Genomic DNA, 25,972 nt, shown 5'->3' with positions numbered 1-25,972 from the left:
TGTTGTAACATTTCCCCAAGACGACAGCATTTTTGCACTACAAACTGTTGGTAGACGTTTTGACCAGGATTGGTGCAGGAATATTAGAAACCAGGATTGGAAGAAGACGCATTTTCGGGTTTTACATGGGAAGGTTTGCACTGTAAAAGTCACATGTAGTTTATATCACTAAAGTCAAAGCACTAAAGTTTGTTTGGTTTTTCTTGAAAATCCTGAAGGAAAATTGGTGTTGATGAAAGTATTCACAAAGGATTTAGGACCAGTAAAAATTGTAAGAGCAAATATGATTTTTCAGGAAAATGTTGACCATTAAGTAAAAATATGACGACCATTGTCGTTTTCTTGGAATACTATTTAAAAAATATTACAGTAGTTGAATAAACTTAATATTAAATAAAATTTAGATAATCTATAATCTATAATTTTATCTAAGATTGTATTAAGATTTAATTTCAAATTGGCAAATTACATAATTAAATACAAAAAGTGAGAAAAAATTTAGATTGTTTGCATAAATTTTAAAAAATATTTAGGGTGGTTGAAGATAGTTTTAATGTTAGATAAAATTTCAGATTAACAAATAATCTAAAACTAGATTATCTAATAATCTACAAGTTCGTCTAAGATTATATTATTAAGGACTTTTAGATTTAGAAATAGACTTTTTAGAGGATAAAATATTATATACACACGTCTACAAGAGCCTAGATAATTGTTTTTATATTCAAATGCAATTTTTAAATATACCGAGTTGCTATAAGGCATTATAATGTTAGAAATATTATAGTTTATGTAATTTTGTACAAATTTGTCAAATATTTTATTTATATAAAACGAACCGTTAAAAAGTTACAAGGGTTAGTAGTAAATAAATGCTTAGATAAATTGCATTTGGAAACAAACCGTGATTGATATGTTATCTAATCTATAATAAATAATCTAATTGCTTTAGGGCATTATAATGTTAGAAAATATTGTAGATTATTTAATTTTGATTAAATTTGCCAAATATTTTAATTAATTGGACAAACGGTTTGAAAGTTCACAAGAGTTATAACAAACAAATGCATGAATGAATTTCATGCCAATTCGAGAACAAAACGTGATTGAATACTCATATATATTGTTTATATTCAATTACATTTTTAAAGTATACCGAGTTGCTGTAGAGCGTTATAATGTTAGAAAATATTGTAGATTATTTAATTTTGTACAAAATTATCAAATATTTTATTTATAAAAACGAACTGTTAAAAAGTTACAAGGGTTATAGTAAATAAATGCTTAGATAAATTGCATTTGGGAACAAAACGGGATTGAATACTGTTATATAAGTTGTTTATGTTCAATTGCATTTTAAAGTATACCGAGTTGCTTTAGGGCATCATGATGTTAGAAAATATTATAAACAGTTTAATTTTGTATACATTTGCCAAATACATTATGTAAATTAGACAAACGGTTTAAAAGTTACAAGAGATATAATAATGCACGGATAAAAAGATAAAAATATTAAAATTTTAAGTAATAAGTGTTCTAAAATTTGATAAATATTTATAAAATACTTATGGACAAAATACGCATTCAACAATATTTTTAAAACTACATCATTGTACATTTTTTAGACTTTTTAAGCCACAAATCAATTTTATATATTTTTGTTCTTTTTTCAATTCTCCGTAAAAGATAAAAGTATTAAAATTTCAAGTAACAACATGTTTTCTCAAATTTATTAAATATTTCTGAAATATTCACGAAAAAACGTGCATTCAACTATATTTAAAAACTACATTATTACATTTTTTTTAACTTTTGGGCCAGAAATCAATTATTGCAACTTTTTTTAAATCAAAACTGTCTAAATTATTATATAGCTTTCATAATTATTAATTTTTAATCAATATATAAATATGTGAAAAAATTTGCAAAAAAATCTAACAAAATTAAAATTAAATAATAAATAAATAAATAAAATAAATATCTCAAATATAAAGCTTTTGCAACTTGAAATTTTACAGTAGCATTAAAATAATTTTATTTAAAATTTAACACGAATAAAAAGCCTTTACACGTTTTTTCTTTAAATCACAAAAGTTTTAAAAAAAATTTTGGGTTTACTGAAATAATTAAATCTCAAGATAATATTAAAAATAAAAATATGTACAAACTAATTTTAATTAAAATGAACAAACAAATTAATTAATTTTTTTAATTTGTAAAAGACAAAAAATGATCAGGATTTAGGCTTTAACAAAATATTTACAGAACAAAAAAATTTTTGCACGTTTTTTTGTAAACTAAAAAAAAAATATGTACAAAACAAAAAATAATTTTAACCACAATTAAATTCTAATAAATTTAAAATTAAAAGACAAAATGATCAGTAAAAAGTATTACAGTACAAAATAATTTTTGCGCGTTTTTTGTAACGATTAAAAAAAATAAGTACAAAACAAAATAATTTGAAATACGATTAAATAATTAGTCAAAGACAAATAACCAGTAAAATATTTACAGTACAAACGATTGAAAAAATATGTACAAACCAAAATAATTTGAACCCACAAATTAAATTAATTAGTCTAAAAGACAATCAGTAAAAAATATTTACAGGGCAAAATAATTTTTGCACGTTTTTTGCAACGATTAAAATATTATTTTGGGCTGAATGAACAAACAAAAACTAATAATTAGAAGAATTAAAATATTCAAGATAAAAAACTAAAAGTAATAATAATAATAATAAATTAAGATATTCAAGATAAATATATTTACAGCACCAAATTTAAAATTAATTAATTAAAATTAATAAGCAATTTTTTTGATATGCTGAAGTAAAGTTAAATGCCTAAAATATTTTTATGGTCTTATGAAACAAATACCAAAAAGGATAAAAATATTTTCATTAAAAATTCGGTACAAAATTAAAAGGACAAGACCTTTTAATCAAATCCAAATGCAAATTCATATCAATTCATCCAAATTTGAAAAAAAATAATTAAAATAGTTCAAATGCAAATTCATATTATTATAAGGAAATTGAAGACAAAGAAGACTGAAGAGTTATATCAAAATTATATTTTAATTATAATAGATATTATTTTAATGAAATAGTAAAATGAGATGAATATATAAAATATGAAAACTGTTTTTCATAATCTCTCATAACAGACACCTCTGTCTGAGATATGAAAATAATGTATATAAATAAAAAAAAATTAACTCTGCACTTTTAAGACCACAAATTAATTTTTAAAATTGATTTTTAAATACCACAACACTTTTGCCTAAAAATATTTTTATGGTCTTATGAAACAAATACCAAAAAGAATAAAAATATTTTCATTAAATACAAAATTAAAAGGACAAGACCTTTTAATCAAATCCAAATGCAAATTCATATCAATTCATCTAATTTGAAAAAATTTGAAATATTAAAAAATTTGAAAGTATTTAAAAAACAGTTCAAATGAAAATTCATATTATTATAAGGAAATTGAAGACAAGGAAGACTGGAGAGTTAAATATATAGATATTTCAATTATAATAGATATTATATTAATGAAATAGTCAAATGAAATGTATATATAAAAATATGAAAACTGTTTTTCATAATGTCTCATACCAGACACCTCTGTCTGAGAGACTATATAATAAAAAAAAAAATTAACTCTGCACTTTTAACACCGCAAATTAATTTATAAATTAATTTTAAATACCACAAACACTTTGCTTACCAAAATTAAATAAAAACACTCATATACACTTTTAAAAATAAAATAAAACCACTTTTATATATAAAATAAATAACTATATATCCACTTCCATCAACCATCCACTTTGACCTCAAAATTTAACACAAACTCTGCACTACTTTTGCAAACTTTCACCGCACTATTATATAACTAACAAAATAATAAAAAAAAACTATTTATTTATCATTTTATAAAATTTCGTACAAAATTCGTCTTTACCATATGCACGTTTCCGTATTTTATTTCAAACTAACATTAAAAGAGGTTTCATGTTCCTATGAGGCCAGCAAGAACGTTAGCCCCTCTCTTCTTCAAGGCAGATGTTTTAGCCCCACCACTGAATTAACGGTATTTTTGTAGGTAGAAAAATGGTAAATGGTAATGGATATATTGGTATATTTTTTGTAATTCATTTAGGTTTTATTGGCAAAATTTAGGTGTCGTTTTTGTTCGGTAAAGTTGCAAAGAAGTCGATGAGTTGGTTCAGGTACGCTGAGAGTTCGAGTCTTTGCTGAAGGAAAGTGTGGTGATTGTCGAGTAGATGGCACGAGCAGTTAATTTAAATTAGATAAATATAAACTAGTTGTGTATGGCATCGTGCCTTAAGGCAAATTGCTGGAACTACCCGTACCGTAACGGAATGTTCGAGGAATATTGAATGTTTTCAAATATATTATTACAAATACTGTATCTTTCATTATTTTTGCTATCTTATTATATCTGAGCAAATCAAATGTAAACTAGCTATAAGTGGAATTCTGTCTTAAGGCAATTAGGGCATCGTGCCTTAGGGCAAATTGCTGGAACTTCCCGTACCGCAATTCAAAATTCGAGTAATTAAAAATGATCAATAATAATCAATAAAAGTTGATCAATGATTTGAAACTTTTAATAGAATTTCGAACCATATTAAATCATTTATTTTGAAATATTTTTGAAATTCTGAACTTTTTTTCAAAGCAATCATACTGCTTTAACTGCATAAAGACGAAATATCGAAGCGCGTAAGCGCCGCGTCGCCGTCTAACGTGTAAACATTGGTACGGATCCCATAGGAAAGTAAACAAAATATATACTTATTGTTAAAATCTCTATAAAATATCTGATAATTTGATGTGCATATGTCTAATGTTTATTTTTGACCGCCAAATGGCTCATTTTTTTACTTTTTTCTCCATATCTCCAAAGTCGTTGCACTTGACTTTCCAAAAATTTAAACAGTTTTTCATTTAGTCAATACAGATAAAAGGTTTTTTGAATTAATCAAATCGGACGCTCTGTTCTCTTAAAAACTGAGTTACCGTTTTCGGCACTTTTTGCCCCGTATCTTCGGAACGGCCAGACCTGCCTCCGCCAAAAACTAATCAGCACGTCTCCTTATCAATACGAATCGAATGTTTTTTGAATTATTCAAATCGCTTCATCCGTGTTCCCGAAATCGTTGACGAAAATTTGTATCCGCACACACACACACACACATACATTCATTTTTTCTAAGGTATGCCAAAATGTTCAGAAACCTTCAAAACGTCGAGAAACGCAAAAAATTTCATTTTCGATTTTCGGCCTATTACTATAACTACACCACGGGAAGTTAAAAAAACAATAAGTTGTTTTGTGGATGTTTAATTGCGACGTTTCGAAACTCGATAAGTTTCATCATCAGGTTTTTCAGTCAAAACCGATTTTTTATAAATGTGAAACAATATTGATGAATATATATATTTATGATAATAGAATGCCAAAACAAATTATAAATTATGTACATTTTGCCTTAAAGAAAATTTGTATTAAAAAATATTACAAATTCAAAAGCAAACATTATTTACCTGCTATAATTAATTAACATAAGATAATTAATTATATAAATTTATAGATAAAAATTACAGGCAAATAATTTTTGCTTCTCAATTTCTAATATTATTATTCTTTTATTTTATTAAAATGTACAAAAATCCTATTTTTATAAGTTTTCTAACACTCTCTGTAATGATCAAAGTTGTTAGTCTATATAAAAAAATGATTTTGAGAGAAAAACGTGAAGGAAAGTATCTAGTTCCGAAACGTCGTAATAGAAACGAATTGTTTTTTAATTTATTGGATTAATAATAATAAAAAAAAAACATATATATATATATATATATATTAAATGTAAATATGAACAACACAACACTCAGATTTTTAACACGCACTTTATTTGGTAATTACAGACGTTTCGAGACCATGGTATGCCTCATCTTCAGTGTAATTTCAAAACAGTTACTTATAACTACACATTCTTTAATATTTTATTTAAATTATATTTAATTTTTGAAAATCCATTTATTTACATTATAATAATACCCATCCTGTCTCTTCATCTCGATACTTAAGATTTGTGTGGGAGTAGTGATGTTATGATAATAAATAAAATTAGAAACTCCCAACATAATAAAAAAAATATAAATTTATTAACTATGAAAATATTTCGATATCCTAAAATATACATGACATGTTCCATTGTTTTTTACAAATCAAAACCAGCCTGCTTGATATCGCCACATTTGTTTAAAATATTTCACATGTTTTAGTGCTATGTCAAGCTCTGTAAGTGATAGTTGGTGTTTTTTGTATTTTCAAAAATTAAATGTGATTTAAATAAAATATTAAAGCATGTGTAGCATATAAGTAACTGTTTTTGAAATTATACTGAAGATGAGGTATACCATGGTCTCGAAACGTCTGTAATTACCAAATAAAGCGTGTGTTAAAAATCTGAGTGTTGTATTGTTCATATTTAACATTTATATTATATATATATATATATATATATATAAGTATTCTTGGGTATCATCCAATAATTAAACAATATAATAAAAAGAAATGTCTTTTTTATAGTAGCAAACGTTTTGAGTCTTGTTTTGATTCATCTGTGCATTCTAAAAATTAAAAACAATTAACATGCTTGAGTGAAAAGATCTTTTATAAATCTTTTCATTTATTTTAATTTAATATTTGATTATTAAAAAAATTCTTGTTATATAACTAAGTGTTATATTAATTAGCATTCACATTTTCCTTTAATAAATTTGTTTAATTATTGGATGGATGCCCAAGAACATTTCATCACTGAAAAAAACCTTACTATATATATATATATATATATATATATATAATAATATATATATATATTATATATATATATATATAATATATATATATATATAATATATATATATAATATAATATATATATATATATAATATTATATATATTTATGTAAATCATAAAATATATATAGATGCAATATATATTTATTACTCTGAGTATAAAAAACTGTCATAATCTGTCCTTAAAACTAGATAAAATATAAATTTGGTACATAGCATGTTATCTAAAACCTCTATTATCCTCCTAACTCAATTCCTCATCAGCATAACAATGTTTCAACCTTGGATTACGATAAGTATTCTCAAATTTCACACTCGATGAACTGGTCCTGCATTTGGTGAGACACAATTCATACTGGTCTCTAACCGAAGCTAATACTGCGCTGTGACGGTCTGAAGCCTTCTGGAAGATCTTTTCCAGGATTTGTTTCTTTTCGGGACGAAGGCAGCAGGATACACAGAACTCGTATATTGCACAGCAGTGGTTCTTGTTGCAGGATTCACAGTTGTATTGGAGCCCTGAGGCGCAGCAGTTGTTTGGGAGTAAATCTGAACGCTGGCAAACCACACCTAGATAAAAGATACATGGGTATATATACATATATATATATATATATATATATGTGTCTATTATCTTACCTCTATCATCCACTATAAGATACCTCCCTTGTACAGAATTTCTACAAACCAACGACAGGTCAGAAGAATTGGAATTGATCACCTCGTCAACTCTCCAAACAAACGGATACTGTCTTTTAATTTCAACATCGACATTACTGGTAGCTCCTGGCTAAAAGCAAAAACAACCACATAAACAAGAACCACAAACCAAGGTAAATTTTACAATTTTATTCTCCTAACCTCTTGTATTAAATTGACAACACAGTAGATCAAAGAAAATGCGAATATGATTCCTAAAACTAGTCGTCGACGCAGAAACCTTAAGAGGTTTACAAGAAACATATTTATTACATTTTTGACAAATGTTTTAAAAATTTAATACACAATTAATTTTGTTTGGTTAATCATTATTAAAAATGCAACGACGCAGCTTCTTGTGATCAACTGTCAACTTGACAGGAGGAATGGACACACGAGTAGTGTGAAGTTGGCAAAAAGATAGGTGAAAGTTGATGAATAGTTGGCGGCATTTTTAAATTTGAAAGTAATTATACATTTTCAGATTTACTTGGTTTAAATAAGCGTTTACAAGTAACATATTCATTACATTTTTGACAAATGTTTTATAAATTTAATGCATAATTATTTTGTTTGGTTAATCATTATTAAAAATGCAAAGCGCAGCTTCTTGTGGTCAACTGTCAACTTGACAGCCAATGGACGCAGAACTGGTGTGAAGTTGGCAAAAAGATAGGTGACAGTTGATAAATAGTTGGCGGCATTTTTAAATTTGAAATGTAACTTTTAAAATTCTTGGTTTATTAGATTCTTAGGCTTTTGCCTTAAGGCAAAATGCATAACTTTCGATATGCCTAAATAATAGACGTAGAAATCAATAATTAATTTATAAATATGTAGAGTTGCTGTAGGGCGTGTAGGGTGTTATAATGATATAAAATAATGCAAAGTATTTATTTGCTAAACAAACTAATACTGTGTATGCCTTAAAAGCACCTTGCAAACTTCAATAAATTTATATAATTAAACCACTACCCATAAGCCTATAATATTTTAGGTATATCTAGGCGAATTTTCATTGAAATCATTTCCGTTTGTTAATAAAAATCATTTTATTAATTTACAAATTTATCTCCTAATTATAATACTAATAGTTATTCTACTAAAACCCTGGATTCCATTCAGTGAATTGTGGTACATGATTAACCTTATAGCATACTACACGATCACCTTGCTTAATTTCAATACTCTGGTCTTCGAACCTTAAACCGCACTCAATGTCCTTTTTTATGGTGTCCACCTCTGTCTTGACGTGTCTCATGGACACTAATTTACCCGATGGATTACTTCACCGTCTCGGTCCAGACGATACAGTGAACTTTTCTTTAATAAACCTGGGAAATAGATAATTGTAATTAAAAATATATATAGAGATAGATATAGATAGATGGAGAAGAATATACATATAATATAGATATATATTATATATATAATATATATGTATATATATATATATATGTATATATATATATATATATATATATATATATATATATATATATATATATATATATATATATATATATATGGAGCTCAAAATTATGTAAGATTAGCTGAATCTCGAAAACGGCTGCACCGATTCGGCCACTTTTAGTCTTAAAATATTTAATCTAATCCAGAGGTTGTGCAAAAGGTGAGAAATTATTTCAAAACCGCGTAGAAACTTTACATTCGATGGCAATTAGTTTTGACGAATTATTTATTATTATCTTTACCTTGCGTGCATCTGCAACCCATTACTGTAACTTTGTGCTTGCCTTCGTTTATTGCAAATGTCTGCAGAACTGTTGCCTCTCCAATAATCTCTTCGACAGGTTTTAATGGCAGTTTGTTAGATATTTCTTCTTTGAGATCATCGACTAACCTGGAAATTGAAAAAAACAAAATTACAAGCTGCTACTGGCTTCAACAAAGATTCTGATAAAATTTTGCAAGGTTTTAGAGTTTATAATCAAAACAAAGCCTATGGGAAAAGCTTGGAATAAAATAATAAAAAGCAAAGTTTCTTTAAATTCGCGAGAACACATGAGATCTATAAAACCAAAATTACGATGAACTCTAATACATTTTCTATTTACCTATAAATGATATCGAAATGCTTCACTTTAACATTCCCCGGTATGTTAAGTTGCTCCTTTACTTTAACATTAAAAGCATAAATAACAGAATTTAAAGTCTTGGCAGCAACGACATCATTCTCAGTAACATCTCCGACTCCATAATGAACCAAATCCAAAATACAGTCGTCTTCATGGTGATAAGTGTCCAGGACATCTAAAATAGCCTCTACTGATCCATGGACGTCCCCTTTGATGATAATAGAGACACTTGGGGGGCCACTTTTGTCATCGACGTACTCTTTGGGCCTAGGGCCGGTTCGGCGACTTTTGAAGAGCCCTTTTTTGCGCCTGGCTTCTCTTTCTGCTTTGTAAACCTGGGAAAGAAAAAATTAGTAACAAATAAAAGTACAGGTAGTATGGTTGGTAAATTGTGGTACCTCTTCGTGAGCCTTGGCCTTCGCCTCAATAATACTTTGACTTTGTTGTATCACAGTTTGCTGCACAATATTCTCTCTATAATGAAGCACAGACGAAGCCATTTTCTGAAAACACCAAAAATAGTTTAGGTAATTTATAATAGTCCTTGGTAAAAAAAAGCTGGTCCAATTTCGTTATTAACTTCCCGTAGGGTTGTTATAGTAATGGGCCGAAAATCAAAAATAAAAAATTTTTCTCGACGTTTTGAAGGTTTCTGAACATTTTAAGGGACATACCTCAGAAAAAATTGATGAGTGTGTGTCTGATTTTTACTTTTAAATATGATGTCGAGTTAAAAAAGAACCTTTAGATTGCTGCAATAACATCAAAAATCAAAAGAATGTTGAAAAATTTCACGATTAGAAATGACTTCTACTGGTTTTGTTTTCTAATATCCAACTATTAACAAAAAATTACTTTAGTTGGTTTTTTATATGTTTAGTTTCTTCAAGAGTTTTTGTACAAAAAAAAACCGGTTTATTTATGTTAAGATTTGGCAAAGTTGGATCCGTGGCGCTAGGGTACGAGCTTTGGTCTCGCTACCATAGGGATACTGTGATATTGCGATGTAATGATATCAGATTTTTGCTTTCAAATATGATATTGAGTAAAAATTGCAAATTATTTTTTTAAATTGCAAATTGTCAGGGTTTTACACGAGTATTATCGTCAATCACATTTAATTGGTCAAATTATAAATCATAAATACATTTATCATCGAAAATGTGATGAATTTTAGAATCAGTTTATATGGATATAAACAGTGGTAAATTACCTAACTTGATTAAATACAGATTTATTTTATAATTTGTTTAATGAATTTGATTTGTGATTAATTTAAAAATATTTATTACACAGATAGAAATAAAAATTGTTTTCTGAAAGTTGATTTTTTTACGAATGAAATTTGTGTGTATGTGTTATCAGAAAAATGCAGTACTATCACTTTATCTTATTTTCCTATAATAAATCTTATTTGAATCACTGTGTGTGTCAATGTAAGTTAATTCATTTGAAATTCATTTAAATTATTTGCATTACATGAATTGATGTATTGATAAAATGCCAATTCAAGAATATATTTCAAATGAAGATAGAATAAGATTCTAGTGAAGTAAATATAAAGTTTTTAGAAATAAAGAAATATAAAAATCCCATCAAACTTTTTACTATTGACTTTTTTAACTTCCCGTAGGGTAGTTATAGTAATAGGCCAAAAATCGAAAATGAAATTTTTTGCATTTCTCGACGTTTTGAAGGTTTCTGAACATTTTGGCATACATTAGAAAAAATGGATGTGTGTGTGTTTTTTTTCGTCCACGTTTTCGGGCGCACGGATCAACCGATTTGAATGGTTTAAAAAACATTCGATTCTTATTGATAGGGAGATGTGCTGATTAGTTTTTGGCAAAGGCAGGTTCAGCCGTTACGGAGATATGGAGCAAAGAGTGCAGAAAATAGAAATCGAGTTTGTGAAAGAACGGTGTATCGAATTTGAATGATCTAAAAAACATTCAATTTGTAATGATTGGGAGAAGAGGTGATTAGTTTTTGGCAAAGGCAGGTCCCGTCATTTCGAAGATACAGAGCTAAATATGCAAAAAATAGCAGTTTTTGAAAGAACTAAGCGTCCGATTTGAATGATCTAAAAAACTTTCTGCTTGTATTGACAAAACAATTGCTTTTGATGATAAAAAATTATTACATTTTTTTCATTTTCCATAAAATATTTTTAATTAGTAATTTTGGATTAAAAATTCAAAAAATGATCCAGGCTAAGCACAGTCTAAGCGCCACTCTGGTACAAATGTTTACCCAAGTGCGTTTAGACTGTTTATGTCGCAAACGGAGCACTTTTCCAATTTTGTGAAAACTATTGAAAAATGTTAAAATGCCGCCAAGTTAAGCATAGTATAAGTGAAAATGTCGCACAGAATTATTTGCAAATGCGTTTAGACTGTGACTATACGAGAGCACTTTTTCAATTTTGTGTAAATTAGGCAACTATTTTTTTTTTAAATTGAATTCGAAATGAAATGACGATTGTTAATGTTCTGGAGATAAATTGATTTATGATTTATGATTTACATTTGATTTGCTCAGATATAACAAAAGATAGCAAAAATAATGAAATTTACAGTATTTGCAATACCACGTTTAAAGTTTCTCGAATATTTCGTTACGGTAGGGGAAGTTCCAGCAATTTGCCTTAAGGCACGATGCCATACACCACTAGTTCCTTCTTACCTCCGATTCGACTTCGATCATCTGATCACCAGCCTTAGGCAAATCCCTCCAACCGGCGACTTCTACCGGAATTCCGGGGCCTGCCGGAATGTGCGTCACCTGATCACCATGGTGATCATACAAAGCCCGGACACGACAACTTGTCAACCCGGAAACTAATATATTACCACGCCTAAGAGTTCCTCTGGTCACTAAGGCTGTCGCCAATTTCCTAAGGAAAAAGGACACATTGGTACAAAATTAAATTTTGATTTAATTATTAAGTTACCCTTACCCTTTATGTTCGTCAGTTCGAGTTTCGATCACCCATCCTTCGACAGGTCCTGTGTAATCGGATTTCAGGCCCATGATTTGGGCCTGGACACTGAGGGCTTCGACAAGTTCGTCAAGACCGGTTCCCTTGGTTGCGGAAATTGGAACCCATTGTACTTCGCCGCCCATGCCTTCTAAATTTACACCGTGGGCTAGCAGGTCTCTCTTGACACGCTCCTAAAACAAAACAATATAAATGGAGAGGATAAAAGAGTGTAACCTCTGAATTTTTTTTACTGTGCTCCAATTTGCAAGAAATTTAAAGGTTAAAGCCACCGCAAAGATCCTTTTAGGGGGCGTCAATTAGTCACGTGATCGAGTTTTTAAAGGATTTTCGGACTTCCCCTACCTCTTGGTGATATTTAAATTTACCTCAGCTCCTCCACCAAAAAAATTGTATTTTTAACTTCCCGTAGGGTAATTAAAGTAATGGACCGAAAATCGAAAATGAAAATTTTTGCATTTCTCGACGTTTTGAAGGTTTCTGAACATTTTACTGTCATACCTCAGAAACTAAATAGATGTGTGCGGATAAAAAAAATTCTGTCCACGTTTTCGGGCGCACGGATCAACCGATTTGAATGGTTTAAAAAATATTCGATTCCTATTAATAGGGAGATGTGCTGATTAGTTTTTGGCAAAGGCAGGTCGAGCCGTTACGGAGATATGGAGCAAAAAGTGCAGAAAATAGAAATCGAGTTTTTGAGAGAACGGATCATCCGATTTGTAAGATCCAAAAAACATTCAGTTCGTAATGCCGGGGAAAAGTGGTTATTAGTTTTTGGCAAAGGTAGGTCCAGCGGTTTCGGAGATACAGAACTAAATGAGCGAAAAATGTCAGTGAATCAAGCGTCCGATTTGAATGATCTAAAAAACTTTCTGCTTGTTTCAACAAAATAATTGCTTTTGGAAAAAAATTTTTTGTTTCTAATTTTTTTTTCAAAAAATATCTTTGTAATTTTGGATTAAAAATTTAAAAAATTACCCAGGCTAAGCACAGACTAATCGCCACTCTGGTACAAATGTTTACCCAAGTGCGTTTAGACTGTTTATGTTCTGGAGCTCCAATTTTGTGAAAACAAAACTATTGAAAAATGTGAAAATGCCGCCAAGCTAAGCACAGTATAAGTGAAAATGCCGCACAGAATTATTTGCAAATGCGCTTAGACTGTGACTATACGGGAGCACTTTTTCAATATTGTGGAAATTAGGCAACTATTTTTTTATGAAATTTAATTGGAAATGAAATGACGATTGTTAATGTTCTGGAGATAAATTGATTTATGATTTATGATTTACATTTGATTTGCTCAGATATAACAAACAAGATAGCAAAAATAATAAAAGTTACAGTATTTGTAATAATATATATATTATTGTATTTGTAATAATACATAATAGGTTGTCAAATATCTCCCTTCCGCTTATATATATATATATATATATATATATATATATATATATATATAAAAGCGGAAGGGAGAAATTTGACAACCTAATATATGTATTTGAAAACGTTTAAAATTTCTCGAATATTTCATTGCGATACGGGAAGTTCCAGCAATTTGCCTTAAGGCATGATGCCATACACCACTAGTTTATTTTTATTTTATACCAACTAGAATTTTTATTATTATATCATGTATTTCAGGTTTGTATGTGGTCATATTGTTCTGATGATGAGAATCATATGAAACATTAAAAAATACATAATTCTGGTCAATTTTTGGTTATTACAAAATCATTTCCTGAAATCAGAACGGTAAAAGTCATATGATATGGTGTCAGAAATAAAAAAGTACTTGAATATTTCATTACGGTACGGGAAATTACTAGTTTTGAACATGTTTGGATTGTTTTCAAAAGTTCAGGTAAAAAATAAATACACATGATATATTACTAGACCCCCCTGCCCCTAAAAGCCTCACGTGATTAATGGACGCCCCTCTTGGTTGCTTAGACTAAAAATAAAATTCATTTATTACTCACAACATCAGCATTCGGCTTATCAATCTTATTGATGGCAACGATCAGAGGAACTGAAAAATAAATACAAAATCACATACTGCACAATATACTTCATATCATCTCAGATCCATTTTTTATCCATCCATCCATACCATACCGTCAGCTTCTTTAGCTAAAGCAATAACTTCCTTGGTCTGTGCCATGACACTGTCATCGGCTGCGACCACCAGGACGATTAAATCCGTCACGTTCGCCCCACGTGCACGCATGGCCCCGAAAGCCGCATGTCCTGGCGTGTCCAGAAAGGTGACGCACTCCAGTTCCTTCGATGAAGGGTCTTTGTGGTCCAGAGCCACTGGGTAAAGGACAGAGGACAAATGATCGATACTGACTTGGAGGTCGATAATATAATTATTTTACCTGTGAAGGCTCCAATGTGTTGAGTGATCCCTCCAGCTTCACCTGCAGCAACACTGGTGCCTCTCAAAGCATCCAGAAGACTTGTTTTACCATGGTCGACGTGCCCCATTACGGTCACCACAGGAGGACGAGGTTTTAACAAAGGATCGTCTGGTGCTAAAGGAGGCCTTGGGAAGACATCACGTACCTGAATAAAAAAAGTGTACCATTTTTTTAGAACAAACTAACTGTATAAATAGAAACTAAAAGGCGTTTCAGCATCATCGAGTGAAACATCCCATTCAGCATCACAATATAGAATTTTATAGAATAAATTATTAATGTTTACGATGATTGGTGACCTACTTACTTTTTCTTCGGTGTGTGTGCTCGTCTGAGGCACCGGCACAATTCTAGATTTGAAACCAGCTTTAGAAACAATTTCCTTCGTGATTTTTGGATTGTCAAGCCTAAAATTTTTATGTATGTCTTGTAACCCTTCGACGTATAAACCTATTTCCTGAAATATTTTAAGGGCATTTAAAATGATTAAAAATTCGATTCGTTAAATAAATTATCTTCTAAATATTCTGGATCCGCCATCAGATAATAATATATACACATATTATATATATATATATATATATATACCCTGTAAACAATTTTATTTTAATATTTTAAATGTTAAAAATAACAATATTAAATATGTTATAATAAACAGTAACAAATCTTTTTCGAAAACATCAACAAAAATATAAAATTTATATTCATTACAATTATTAATTTCATATTTTCAAATGAAACACAAATTGAATATAAAACTATTTTTAAATGATATTAATTAATAATAAAAGATGGAAATAAAAATATCTAGTTTTGATCCAACTATTAAAGCTAACCAAGCTATCTCGACACACAAATATACAGAAACTTTATTCCATAATTCCAAATTAGGATGACAATTTTCAAATACAATTATATTTTTTTGCAAACAAACAATACAACTATTAGAATTATAGTTGAGCATTATTAAGCTTTGATATTTTTTTTTATCGAGATACTTCCAACATCTTCATTCTCAATATTCACAATTTGTCTTAATACCATTGTAGCCCATTCAGTGTTCTATTCCTCCTTAAAAACAAATGAGAAAGGTTAAAACAGAATTTATAATAGTAATTAGTTAACAAGAACTATGCCATATACCTTTCATTTATTTCTTGTTTTGCTGTTAAAAGCCTCTCGATATTCTTTCATATTAATCACATATGTTATTCGAGGCAATTTAGGATTCAAACCAAGACTTAGAATCCAATCCTAAAAAGAAAATATTACAATAATAAAATATAAACCTCAAAAACCATTAGAAATTTAAACAGTTATTTACCTTTAGTATCTTGTAGCATTGTCGAAAACTAAATTTTCATGTCCAAATAATAAGCTCTAGTTTTTTTGAGACATCCCCAAACGTGGGCCTTATAAAAATAATTAGGCTTTTAGCACAGTAACCAATAAATAAATTATACTTACCCTTCATAATATTATATATCAAACAGCACTTCTTAGAATTCATTTTGAGGTTATTTCTCATACTCTTTCGATTTCAATGTAGCTGAACAAATTTCACATAAGCAAATATGTAAAGTTTACGCCATATGTATACTATATATTTTTGCATTTTTATTTATACACGTAGCACTCAATATTATAAAATATTTAAAATAAAACAAGACAAAACAACCCAACAAAACATCCCCACATATGACAGAGTATAAAATCAAAATGGCGTACAGCGTACAGGCTACAGGGCGCAATGCACTCTGGGAAACCTGACTCCTGATTATGAGTCCCTCTGCCGAAAAAGGAAGACAACCGTTAAACGTTTAAAACGTTTAAAACGTTTAATCAAATTCAAATATTTTAATATACTTTTAGGAATTTTTGTAAAAACTTCTAAGTTTTTAAATTTTTTGAAAAAAATAGTTTGTTTTAAGTAATTGAAGAAGTTAAAATTCTATTTTTGGAAAACTTAGAAATGTATTTTTATTAAAAACTTTAAAATTTTTACTATAACTTCCCGTAGTAAGATATAAGTAGTCGCAACAAAATCGAGAATGAAAATTTTGTTGACGATTTCGGGAACAACATTCGATTCGTATTGATAAGGAGGCGTGCTGATTAGTGTTTGGCCGAGGCAGGTCTAGCCGTTCCGAAGATACGGGGCAAAAAGTGCCAAAAACGGTAACCCAATTTTTAAGAGAACGGAGCGTACGAATTTAATAATTCAAAAAACCATTATTAAATTTTTGGGGACGCAGCTCTAGCGATTACAGAGATCTAGTGAAAAAAGTAAAAAAAAATGCTATTAGGCGGTCGTACATGATTATTATCAGATATTTTATTTATTTATTTATTTATTATACGCCAATCGGCTATGGAGATTTTAATAATATGTGTCAATTTTGTTTACGTTTACGTTACGTTTCTATGGGTTCCGTAACATCGTTTGTTTGTTTAACAACGACGCGGCGCTTACGCGCTTCGATATTTTATCTCATCAAAAACATTTTTCTTTAAAAGTTTTTCAAAAAAATCAATTTTTTTCTCAAATGTAAAATTGTTTAAAAAATCTGATTTTTTCAAAGTTAAAAAAAATATTTTTTAAAAAAAAAATTTTTTTGGTACGGGAAGTTCCAGTAATTTGCCTTAACGCACGATGCCATACACCACTAGTTAAATCTAATCGGTTGATATAAAATATATATATATCCGTGCTCCATAACTGACACTACGGAATTTAAAAATTAGATCAATCGATTTTTCATTAAAATATAAAGTTGTGGAAAATTTTTTCTAACAAAACATTGCACATTTATAACATTAGGTAACATTTGTTATATAACTTTGTAACTCCCGATATACATTGCGCTTAGGGGGCGTCCATTAATCACGTGAGCTCGTTTTTAATGATTTTTGGACCCCCCCTCCCCCTTGGTGATACATGGTGATATTCAAAATTACCCCCCCTCCCCCACCAAACATCACATGTATTTTTAGTTACGTGAAAAAACTAATTTTTTAGAATTTTATTTTGAAAATGTTTGAATATTTTTTAAAAAATCAGTTAAAAAATAAATACACGTGATATCTTACTATACCCTCCCTGCCCCACGTGATATTTCGTGATTTTTTGTCAAACCCCCCCTCCCCCTAAAAACCTCACGTGATTAATGGACGCCCCCTTACATTACACTTAGTTAACATTTGTTATATAACTTTGTAATTTCAAAATACATTGCGGGTACATTACATTTAGTTAACATTTGTTATATAACTTTGTAACTTCAAAATACATTGCGCGTACATTACATTTAGTTAACACTTGTTATATAACTTTGTAACATAAAAAGTTACATTGCGGCAACAAGTAGTGTTTACTGGGTATATATATATATATATATATATATACATATATACATTTATAATACATGATGTTTTTTTTTTTAATTTCGTTCTTAAAATATATAGTTCTTTGGTTTTTGCTTAATTTTTAAATTATTTTTCTTATTTTAATTTACAAAATATTTAGTAGTTTCTTTATAGCATTTTAAAAAATATATATTTCTGGTTTTTGGATTTTAAAGTTTCTGGATTATTGAGTTTTTGGATTTTTGAGTTTCTTGATTTTGAGTTTCTGGATTTTGAGTTTCTGGAGTTTCTGAAGTTCCTTGATTTTGATGTTTCTGGATTTTTTAAGTTTCTGGATTTTTGAGTTTTGGATTTCTAAGTTTCTTGATTTTCAGGTTTCTGGATTTTTGAGTTTCTGGATTTTTAGGTTTCTAGATTTTTAGGTTTCTGGATTATTGAGTTTCTGTATTTTTAGGTTTCTAGATTTTCAAAGTTTCTGGATTTTTAGGTTTCTGGATTTTTAGAGATTTTGGGTTTTGTTTCTGGATTTTTGAAGTTTCTTGATTTTTATGTTTCTGGATTTTTAAGTTTCTTGATTTTAAAGTTTCTTGATTTTAAAGTTTCTGGATTTTTGAAGTTTCTGGATTTTTCAGTTTCTGGAGTTTCGAGTTTCTGGATTTTCAAGTTTCTGGATTTCTGAATTTTTGAGTTTCTGGATTTTTTGATTTTCTGGATTATTAGGTTTCTGGATTTTTGAGTTTCTGGATTTTTAGGTTTCTGAATTTTTAGAGATTATGAATTTTTAGTTTCTGAATTTTTGAGTTTCTGGATATTTTAGTTTCTAGATTTCTAAAGTTTCTGGATTTTTAGGTTTTTGGATTTTTAGGTTTCTGGATTTCTAGAGATTTTGGGTTTTGTTCCTGGATTTTTGAAGTTTCTTGATTTTTATGTTTCTGGATTTCTTGAGTTTCTGAATTTTTTCTGTTTCTGGATTTTCAAGTTTCTGGATTTCTGTATTTTTGAGTTTCTGTATTTTTTGATTTTCTGGCTTATTAGGTTACTGGATTTTTAGGTTTCTAAATTTTTAGGTTATTGGATTTATAGGTTTCTGGATTTTTAGGTTTCTAATTTTTTGCGTTTCTGGATTTTTGAGTTTCTGGGTTATTGCATTTCCGGGATATTTAGGTTTCTGGATTTTTGAGTTTCTGAATTTTTAAGTTTCTGGATTTCTGAGTTTCTTGCTTTTTTAGTTTTTGGATTTTAAAGTTTCTGAATTTTTAGGTCTTTGGATATTTAGGCTCATGGATTTTTTGAGTTTCTGATTTTTTTGTTTCCTGGATTGTTGACATTTCTGCGTTTTTGCAGATTTTTGCGTTTTCTTGAATTTTTAGATTTTTCTGTTATTTTCTGGATTTTTGAGTTTTTTGGATGTTTGGGGTTTCTAGATTTTTTGGTATTCTAGCTTTTTGATTTTTTTGGATTTTTGCGTTTCTGAATTTTGCGGTTTTCTGCATATTTTGAAAATATGCAGAATCCGGGACAAAAGATCTAAATCCGGTACAAATATTGCTTTTAGAAAAACCCGGGACACAAGGTGCAAATCCCGGTCTATTTTTATGTAATTGAATGAAAAAACCTTCTGCAAAATGTCATTCTTCAAAATAAGAAATTTATTCTTCAGAATAAAGAATAGTCTGGTTAAAAAAGTTTTAAATTGTTTCAGAGCAAACATAGTTGTATCTTGTTTAATATTTTTGAAGTGGTTTTTGTTAAATTTTGGCTAGTTTCAGCAATATATATTAAAGTACAATCTGAGAAATTGATTTGGTAAATTTAAAGACTAGGATTATAGGCAAAACATATGGATTTTAGTATAAACTCTTCAAGAATTACATGTTTTTTTACTGATAAGAGTGTTTAAGATTTAATTTAAAATTATACAGTTTATATATATATATATATATATATATTTATATATGTATATATATATATATAAAGATGTTTACCTGAACTTGTTCTAAGTCTTTGCCCATGCTTTTAGCTAATTCATTTATCGTCATATTTCTCCATATGTCTATTGTTGGCCCATCTTTTTTTAATTTAGATTTTGGTGAATATTCTATTAATTTTGGAGATTTCTAAAATATAAATATAAATATATATACATAATATAATACTTAATATATATATATATATATATATATATATATATATAATAATTAAATTATCATTATTAAAAACATAAATATTTTATACATAAATTTATAAATATTAAATATTTTTAAAACTGCAAATACAACTGAATTTTAATTACAGGAAAGAATAGAGAATGCAGCATTATATTAGGCTAGGAAGTCTTTAAGCAATTTACCAAAGACTTGAGCAAAATTTGCAGACAAATTGTCTTTAACCAGAATAATCAAAAAACAACAGGACAACACAAAGTTTATGTCATCAAACAACAATTAGAAACATACTACAAAGATATGATAGACTGCACACTGATCAATAACGAAATAAATCATCAAACTTAAATTTATCACTAAATAGTAGCAAGTATACTTAGAAGTTAGGTGGTTTTAAGATCATATATTACTAATCGATACAAAGATAACAATAGACAAGATATAGATTATAAATTATCCTTACTCTTTCTTCTGATGTTTTCCTACGTTTATACGAAGTGGGTCCTGTGAAAAACGTTTGGAACGCACAAACTTTCCTCGGACTTTGTCCAATCCTGCAAACAACAAGTATATATACATCCATATTTATACACACACACAGATATATATATACACACATATATATATATATATATGTATATATATATATATATATATTATACAAAATGTAAGTACTTTTTACTTGCAATTGTTCAAACTTTATAGTTACATATACTAGTTTTTAAATTAAATTTAGTTCCACTAAATAAAAGCTATAATTCTGAGCCTAAAAATATGAATTTTATCATATTTTCTTTAACAAATTCACGATTTTTATTAATATTATGTCCAACTTTTAGATTCTGTTAATATATATTAAATATGATATAAATATTTTATTACCTCAGCATTCCCAAACGTAACACTATAGCCATTTTATTCACATTTATATTATTATATAAACAATTTAAATTAATACATTATTAATATTTTATTATCATTATATATTACTTTAACATTATTACACAATATAAGACATGCTTTTTTGAGGTTAAAGTTTTGACGTTTGATCGTCGCGCCCTCAGTAGTAAAACTTTGTAATTGAAATAGAGCGGGAAGTTTGAAATTTAAATATATATAAATATTTTATATATGTATTTTATTATTATTATTATCTATAGGTACAACAATTATTTATTAATAATTATAAATCACTTATATTAGTAATAATGAATTACTTGAATGTTTAGAAAGATTAGAACAATAATTTATGTGTATAAATCAATATATACATTTATATATATACAAATTTTTTCATATAAAGAGTTCATATATAAGTTTATAAAAGTGTAGAAATCAATATATATATATATATATATATATATAAATATATATATATATATATATATATATATGTATATACCAATTTCTCCTATACCAAGTTTATATATATAAATTTATAAACGTGTATAAATTAATATATGCATTTATATTTAATGATTTCTCATATAAAGAGTTTATGTAAAAATGTGTATAAATCAATATATACATTCATATATACTAATTTCTCTTATACCAAGTTCATATATAAATTTATAATCGTGTATAAATCAATATATACATTTATATATACTAATTTTTCTTATACCGAGTTTATATATAAATTTATAAACGTACATAAATCAATATATACATGTATATATACTCATTTTTCATAACACAAGTGCATATACAAATTTATAATCGTGTATAAATCCATATATGCATTTATATATAATGATTTCTCATATAAAGACTGTATATATAAATTTGTATAAATCAATATATACATTTATATATACTCATTTTTCATAACACAAGTGCATATATAAATTTATAAATGTGTATAAATCAATATATAAATTTATATATACTCATTTTCCATAACACAAGTGCATATATAAATTTATAATCATGTATAAATCCATATATACATTTATATATACTCATTTTTCATAACACAAGTGCATATATAAATTTATAATCGTGTATAAATCCATATATACATTTATATATACTAATTTCTCTTATACCAAATTCATATATAAATTCATAAACACGTATAAATCAATATATACATTTATATATACTCATTTTTCATAACACAAGTGCATATATAAATTTATAATCGTGTTTAAATCAATATATACTTTTATATATACTAATTTCTCATCTTAAGAGTTTATATATAAATTTATATATGTGTATAAATCAATATATACATTTATATATACGAATTTCTCTTATACCAAGTTTCTATGCAAATTTATAAACATGTATAAATTAATATATAAATTTGTATATATACATTTCTCATAACACAAGTGGATATTTATATTTATAAATGTGTATAAATCAATATATACATTTATTTATATTAAAACAAAATCATATATAAGAAATTAGTCTTGTATTACGTTTTCCAGATTTTCCACAATATATTAAAATATCTTATATATAAAACATTTCCAAAGTACACATAGTTTTATATTAAAAATAAAAATAAACTATTTCAATGAAAACACTTAAAAACTGAAATCTCCAATATACATCGGCTCGAAATCAGGATGATCATCCAAATCATCAAAGGCACCAGGTAAATCATCCACAGGCAAATCGTCAACAAAATCAAATCCTGAATCGTCACCACATTGTGGTTCTGGTGTAGGTGGTCGATAATCAAGACTTTCCACCAGCTTTTCTGTTAACTTTGTGAGACCGCCAGGGTACAAGTCGATGTAATCATCTGGATAAAACAGCAATGGTTATCGAAACAAACTAAAAATCAAATTTAACATATATCATTTACTACCTATAAAGGGTACTTCATGGTAGACTTCATCATAAACCGGTGACAGGGTTTCCTTAGGTTCTGTTTTTATGACTTTTGTTAGTTGAACTTTAGGGCTGTTCAGCAGATTTGGTTTCAACGGTGTAAACTTCTTATTGAGTGTATTCTGCACCTCAGATAAAGCCCCTGTGATTTTTTTGGGGGTCAAGAAGGCTTTGCCGGAACGAGCACCTTCTGCAAATGCAAAAAGCTTGGAGCATCCTTACACAAAAGTTAAATATTACAATAGACTTACCATTTTCCAGTTGTCTGCTAAATCTGTTGGTGGCTTCTAAGTTCCTGGCCATGTTGCTTGTTTAAATGCTGCACAATTAATGTCGAGAAATAAAATGCAATTAAATAAAATCCAGACGCTGAAATGTCAGTTCGTTTTAAATTGACAGTTGGTGACGTAGTTCACGCGATTGCTACTAGATAACGTTAGTGAAGTTAGCGCCGGTTGGTGGGCGCGATTTTTGAAATTTAAATTGACCCCGGGGTATTAGAAATTTGTATATATAAATGTATATATTGAAATATACACGATTATAAATTTATATATGGACTCTTTATAAAAGAAATTAGTATATAAAAATGTATATATATTGATTTATATACAATTGTATTTGACCTTGACTACATATAAATGACCTTTACCTTGACCTTGTCACGTCATTGAGATCCATATAAATGACCTTGACCAAATCTTTGAGGTCAGCAAAAAGTTTTCTAAAAAATCCCATAGAAAACACGTGAAATTCACAAAAAGTCGATTTTCTGCTCTCCTGAGCGAAAAACGGACAAAATTTTCCCCCCTGAAACCACCCGCTTGAAATTCGCACGAACCCACAGAATCGAATGAGCCCACTTTCAACCCCCAGGGTGAACATTTAATATTTTCATATCATCCCCCTGTGACCTCGACTCGAATCATGATGGTCGGATGCACTCGCATAATGTCCTTCTAGTATTTGTCGTCGGAAAATCTTGGTCGTCGTGGCCGAATCGGTTAGAGCGCTGAAATAGACTCTAACGCGAAGGATGCTGGTTCGAATCCGATAGGGTTTTTTATTCGACAAGTTAAGGGGTGAGGAAGGCATGTGAAGATATTGTTAACACATGTACCAAATTCAATCAATTGTTTACCACCGACGGGGTGGACGAGGTCGTTAAATGGCTTCGGTTCTTGTTTTAGGTCTCGAGTTCGAATCCCCAAGCAAATTTATTAAGTACTTTATTCCATTTTTGTATGAAAAATGGATATATAAATTTATATATTGCTTGTTCCATCATTACATATGAACTAGCAGCATTATTATATAAGAAAAATGTAAATATATATTTATATATTGATTTATACATGATTATTTGAGTGCTAGCTGCTTTAGTTTGTATGAAAGTTGGATATATAAATGTATATATTGATATTTCTTCTAATCCGGGACCATAATTATATTTTTAATAGCGTATAAAGCGATTTATAAATGTATACATTGATTTTTCTTCAAAACCGCGACTTTAATTATATTTATAACAGCGTATAAAGCGATATATAAATGTATATATTGATATTTCTTCAAAATCGGGACCACAATTATATTTATAACAGCGTATAAAGCGATATATAAATGTATATATTAATATTCCTTGAAAACTGAGACCACAATTATATTTATAATAGCGTATAAAGCGATATATAAATGTATATATTAATATTCCTTGAAAACTGAGACCACAATTATATTTATAATAGCGTATAAAGCGATATATAAATGTATATATTAATATTCCTTGAAAACTGAGACCACAATTATATTTATAATAGCGTATAAAGCGATATATAAATGTATATATTAATATTTCTCTAAAGCCAGGGCCACAATTATATTTATAATAGCGTATAAAGCGATATATAAATGTATATATTAATATTTCTCTAAAGCCAGGACCACAACTATATTTATAACAGCGTATAAAGCGATATATAAATGTATATATTGATATTTCTCCAAAATCGGGACCATAATTATATTTTTAATAGCGTATAAAGCGATATATAAATGTATATATTGATATTCCTTGAAAACTGGGACCACAATTATATTTTTAATAGCGTATAAGCGATACATAAATGTATATATTGATATTTCACTTGAGACGGTACCATAAATTGATTATTGAACCATAAATTATTTAGCAATAATTAGAAAAGTCGGGACATTTTTTTGGTTTTTGTCAAATAACTCACAAACTTTATATGAAAGCACCCTTTTTCAGTTATATAGGATGAAATTAGATAAAATTTACAACATTTTTATTGAAACAGTTATATACACTCCGATATAAAAGTTTTGCATAAAACGACTTTGAATATTTCTCTTGAGACGGGACCATAATTATATATCTAATAGTGTATAAAAGAATCCAATGTGAATCCACTAAGATTCCTACTTTTCTAAAGAGA

The 25,972-nt window shown here is 28.3% G+C and overlaps 4 protein-coding genes across 4 annotated transcripts in view; all 4 read right to left on the bottom strand.

Moving 5' to 3' along the window:
* LOC113389728 (probable G-protein coupled receptor Mth-like 1) overlaps window positions 1-112 on the bottom strand; it is a 21,187-nt gene extending 21,075 nt beyond the window's left edge. The window contains exon 1 of the mRNA XM_026626742.1: window positions 65-112. Within this exon, the coding sequence (XP_026482527.1) occupies window positions 65-112 (48 nt within the window). The remainder of the gene's footprint in view (window positions 1-64) is intronic.
* A 6,973-nt stretch (window positions 113-7,085) lies between these two features.
* Window positions 7,086-7,945, bottom strand: LOC113389225 (UPF0454 protein C12orf49 homolog). The gene is made up of 3 exons (XM_026626286.1): window positions 7,766-7,945; window positions 7,544-7,694; window positions 7,086-7,474 (listed from the first exon to the last, which is right to left on the bottom strand). Exons 1-3 carry the CDS (start codon window positions 7,865-7,867, stop codon window positions 7,149-7,151), a joined length of 579 nt encoding a protein of 192 aa, XP_026482071.1. The 5' UTR covers window positions 7,868-7,945; the 3' UTR covers window positions 7,086-7,148.
* A 738-nt stretch (window positions 7,946-8,683) lies between these two features.
* Window positions 8,684-21,657, bottom strand: LOC113389224 (translation initiation factor IF-2, mitochondrial-like). The gene is given in 14 exon segments (XM_026626285.1): window positions 8,684-8,881; window positions 8,884-8,937; window positions 9,319-9,467; window positions 9,682-10,037; window positions 10,101-10,205; window positions 12,388-12,598; window positions 12,662-12,876; window positions 14,689-14,738; window positions 14,825-15,022; window positions 15,088-15,274; window positions 15,437-15,586; window positions 20,481-20,612; window positions 21,124-21,214; window positions 21,543-21,657. Coding segments are annotated over 14 exon segments (2,106 nt in total). The 5' UTR covers window positions 21,575-21,657; the 3' UTR covers window positions 8,684-8,705.
* A 1,546-nt stretch (window positions 21,658-23,203) lies between these two features.
* On the bottom strand, window positions 23,204-23,816 carry LOC113389727. The gene is made up of 3 exons (XM_026626741.1): window positions 23,765-23,816; window positions 23,491-23,703; window positions 23,204-23,424 (listed from the first exon to the last, which is right to left on the bottom strand). Exons 1-3 carry the CDS (start codon window positions 23,814-23,816, stop codon window positions 23,204-23,206), a joined length of 486 nt encoding a protein of 161 aa, XP_026482526.1.
* Between the last annotated feature and the right edge of the window lie 2,156 nt (window positions 23,817-25,972).

Source organism: Ctenocephalides felis, unplaced genomic scaffold (assembly GCF_003426905.1).
Source record: "Ctenocephalides felis isolate EL2017-DRISC unplaced genomic scaffold, ASM342690v1 CF-g0.4_SCAFFOLD_03573, whole genome shotgun sequence".
NCBI classification, from domain to species: Eukaryota; Metazoa; Arthropoda; class Insecta; order Siphonaptera; family Pulicidae; genus Ctenocephalides; species Ctenocephalides felis.
This window is presented reverse-complemented; position numbering and strand designations above follow the sequence as displayed.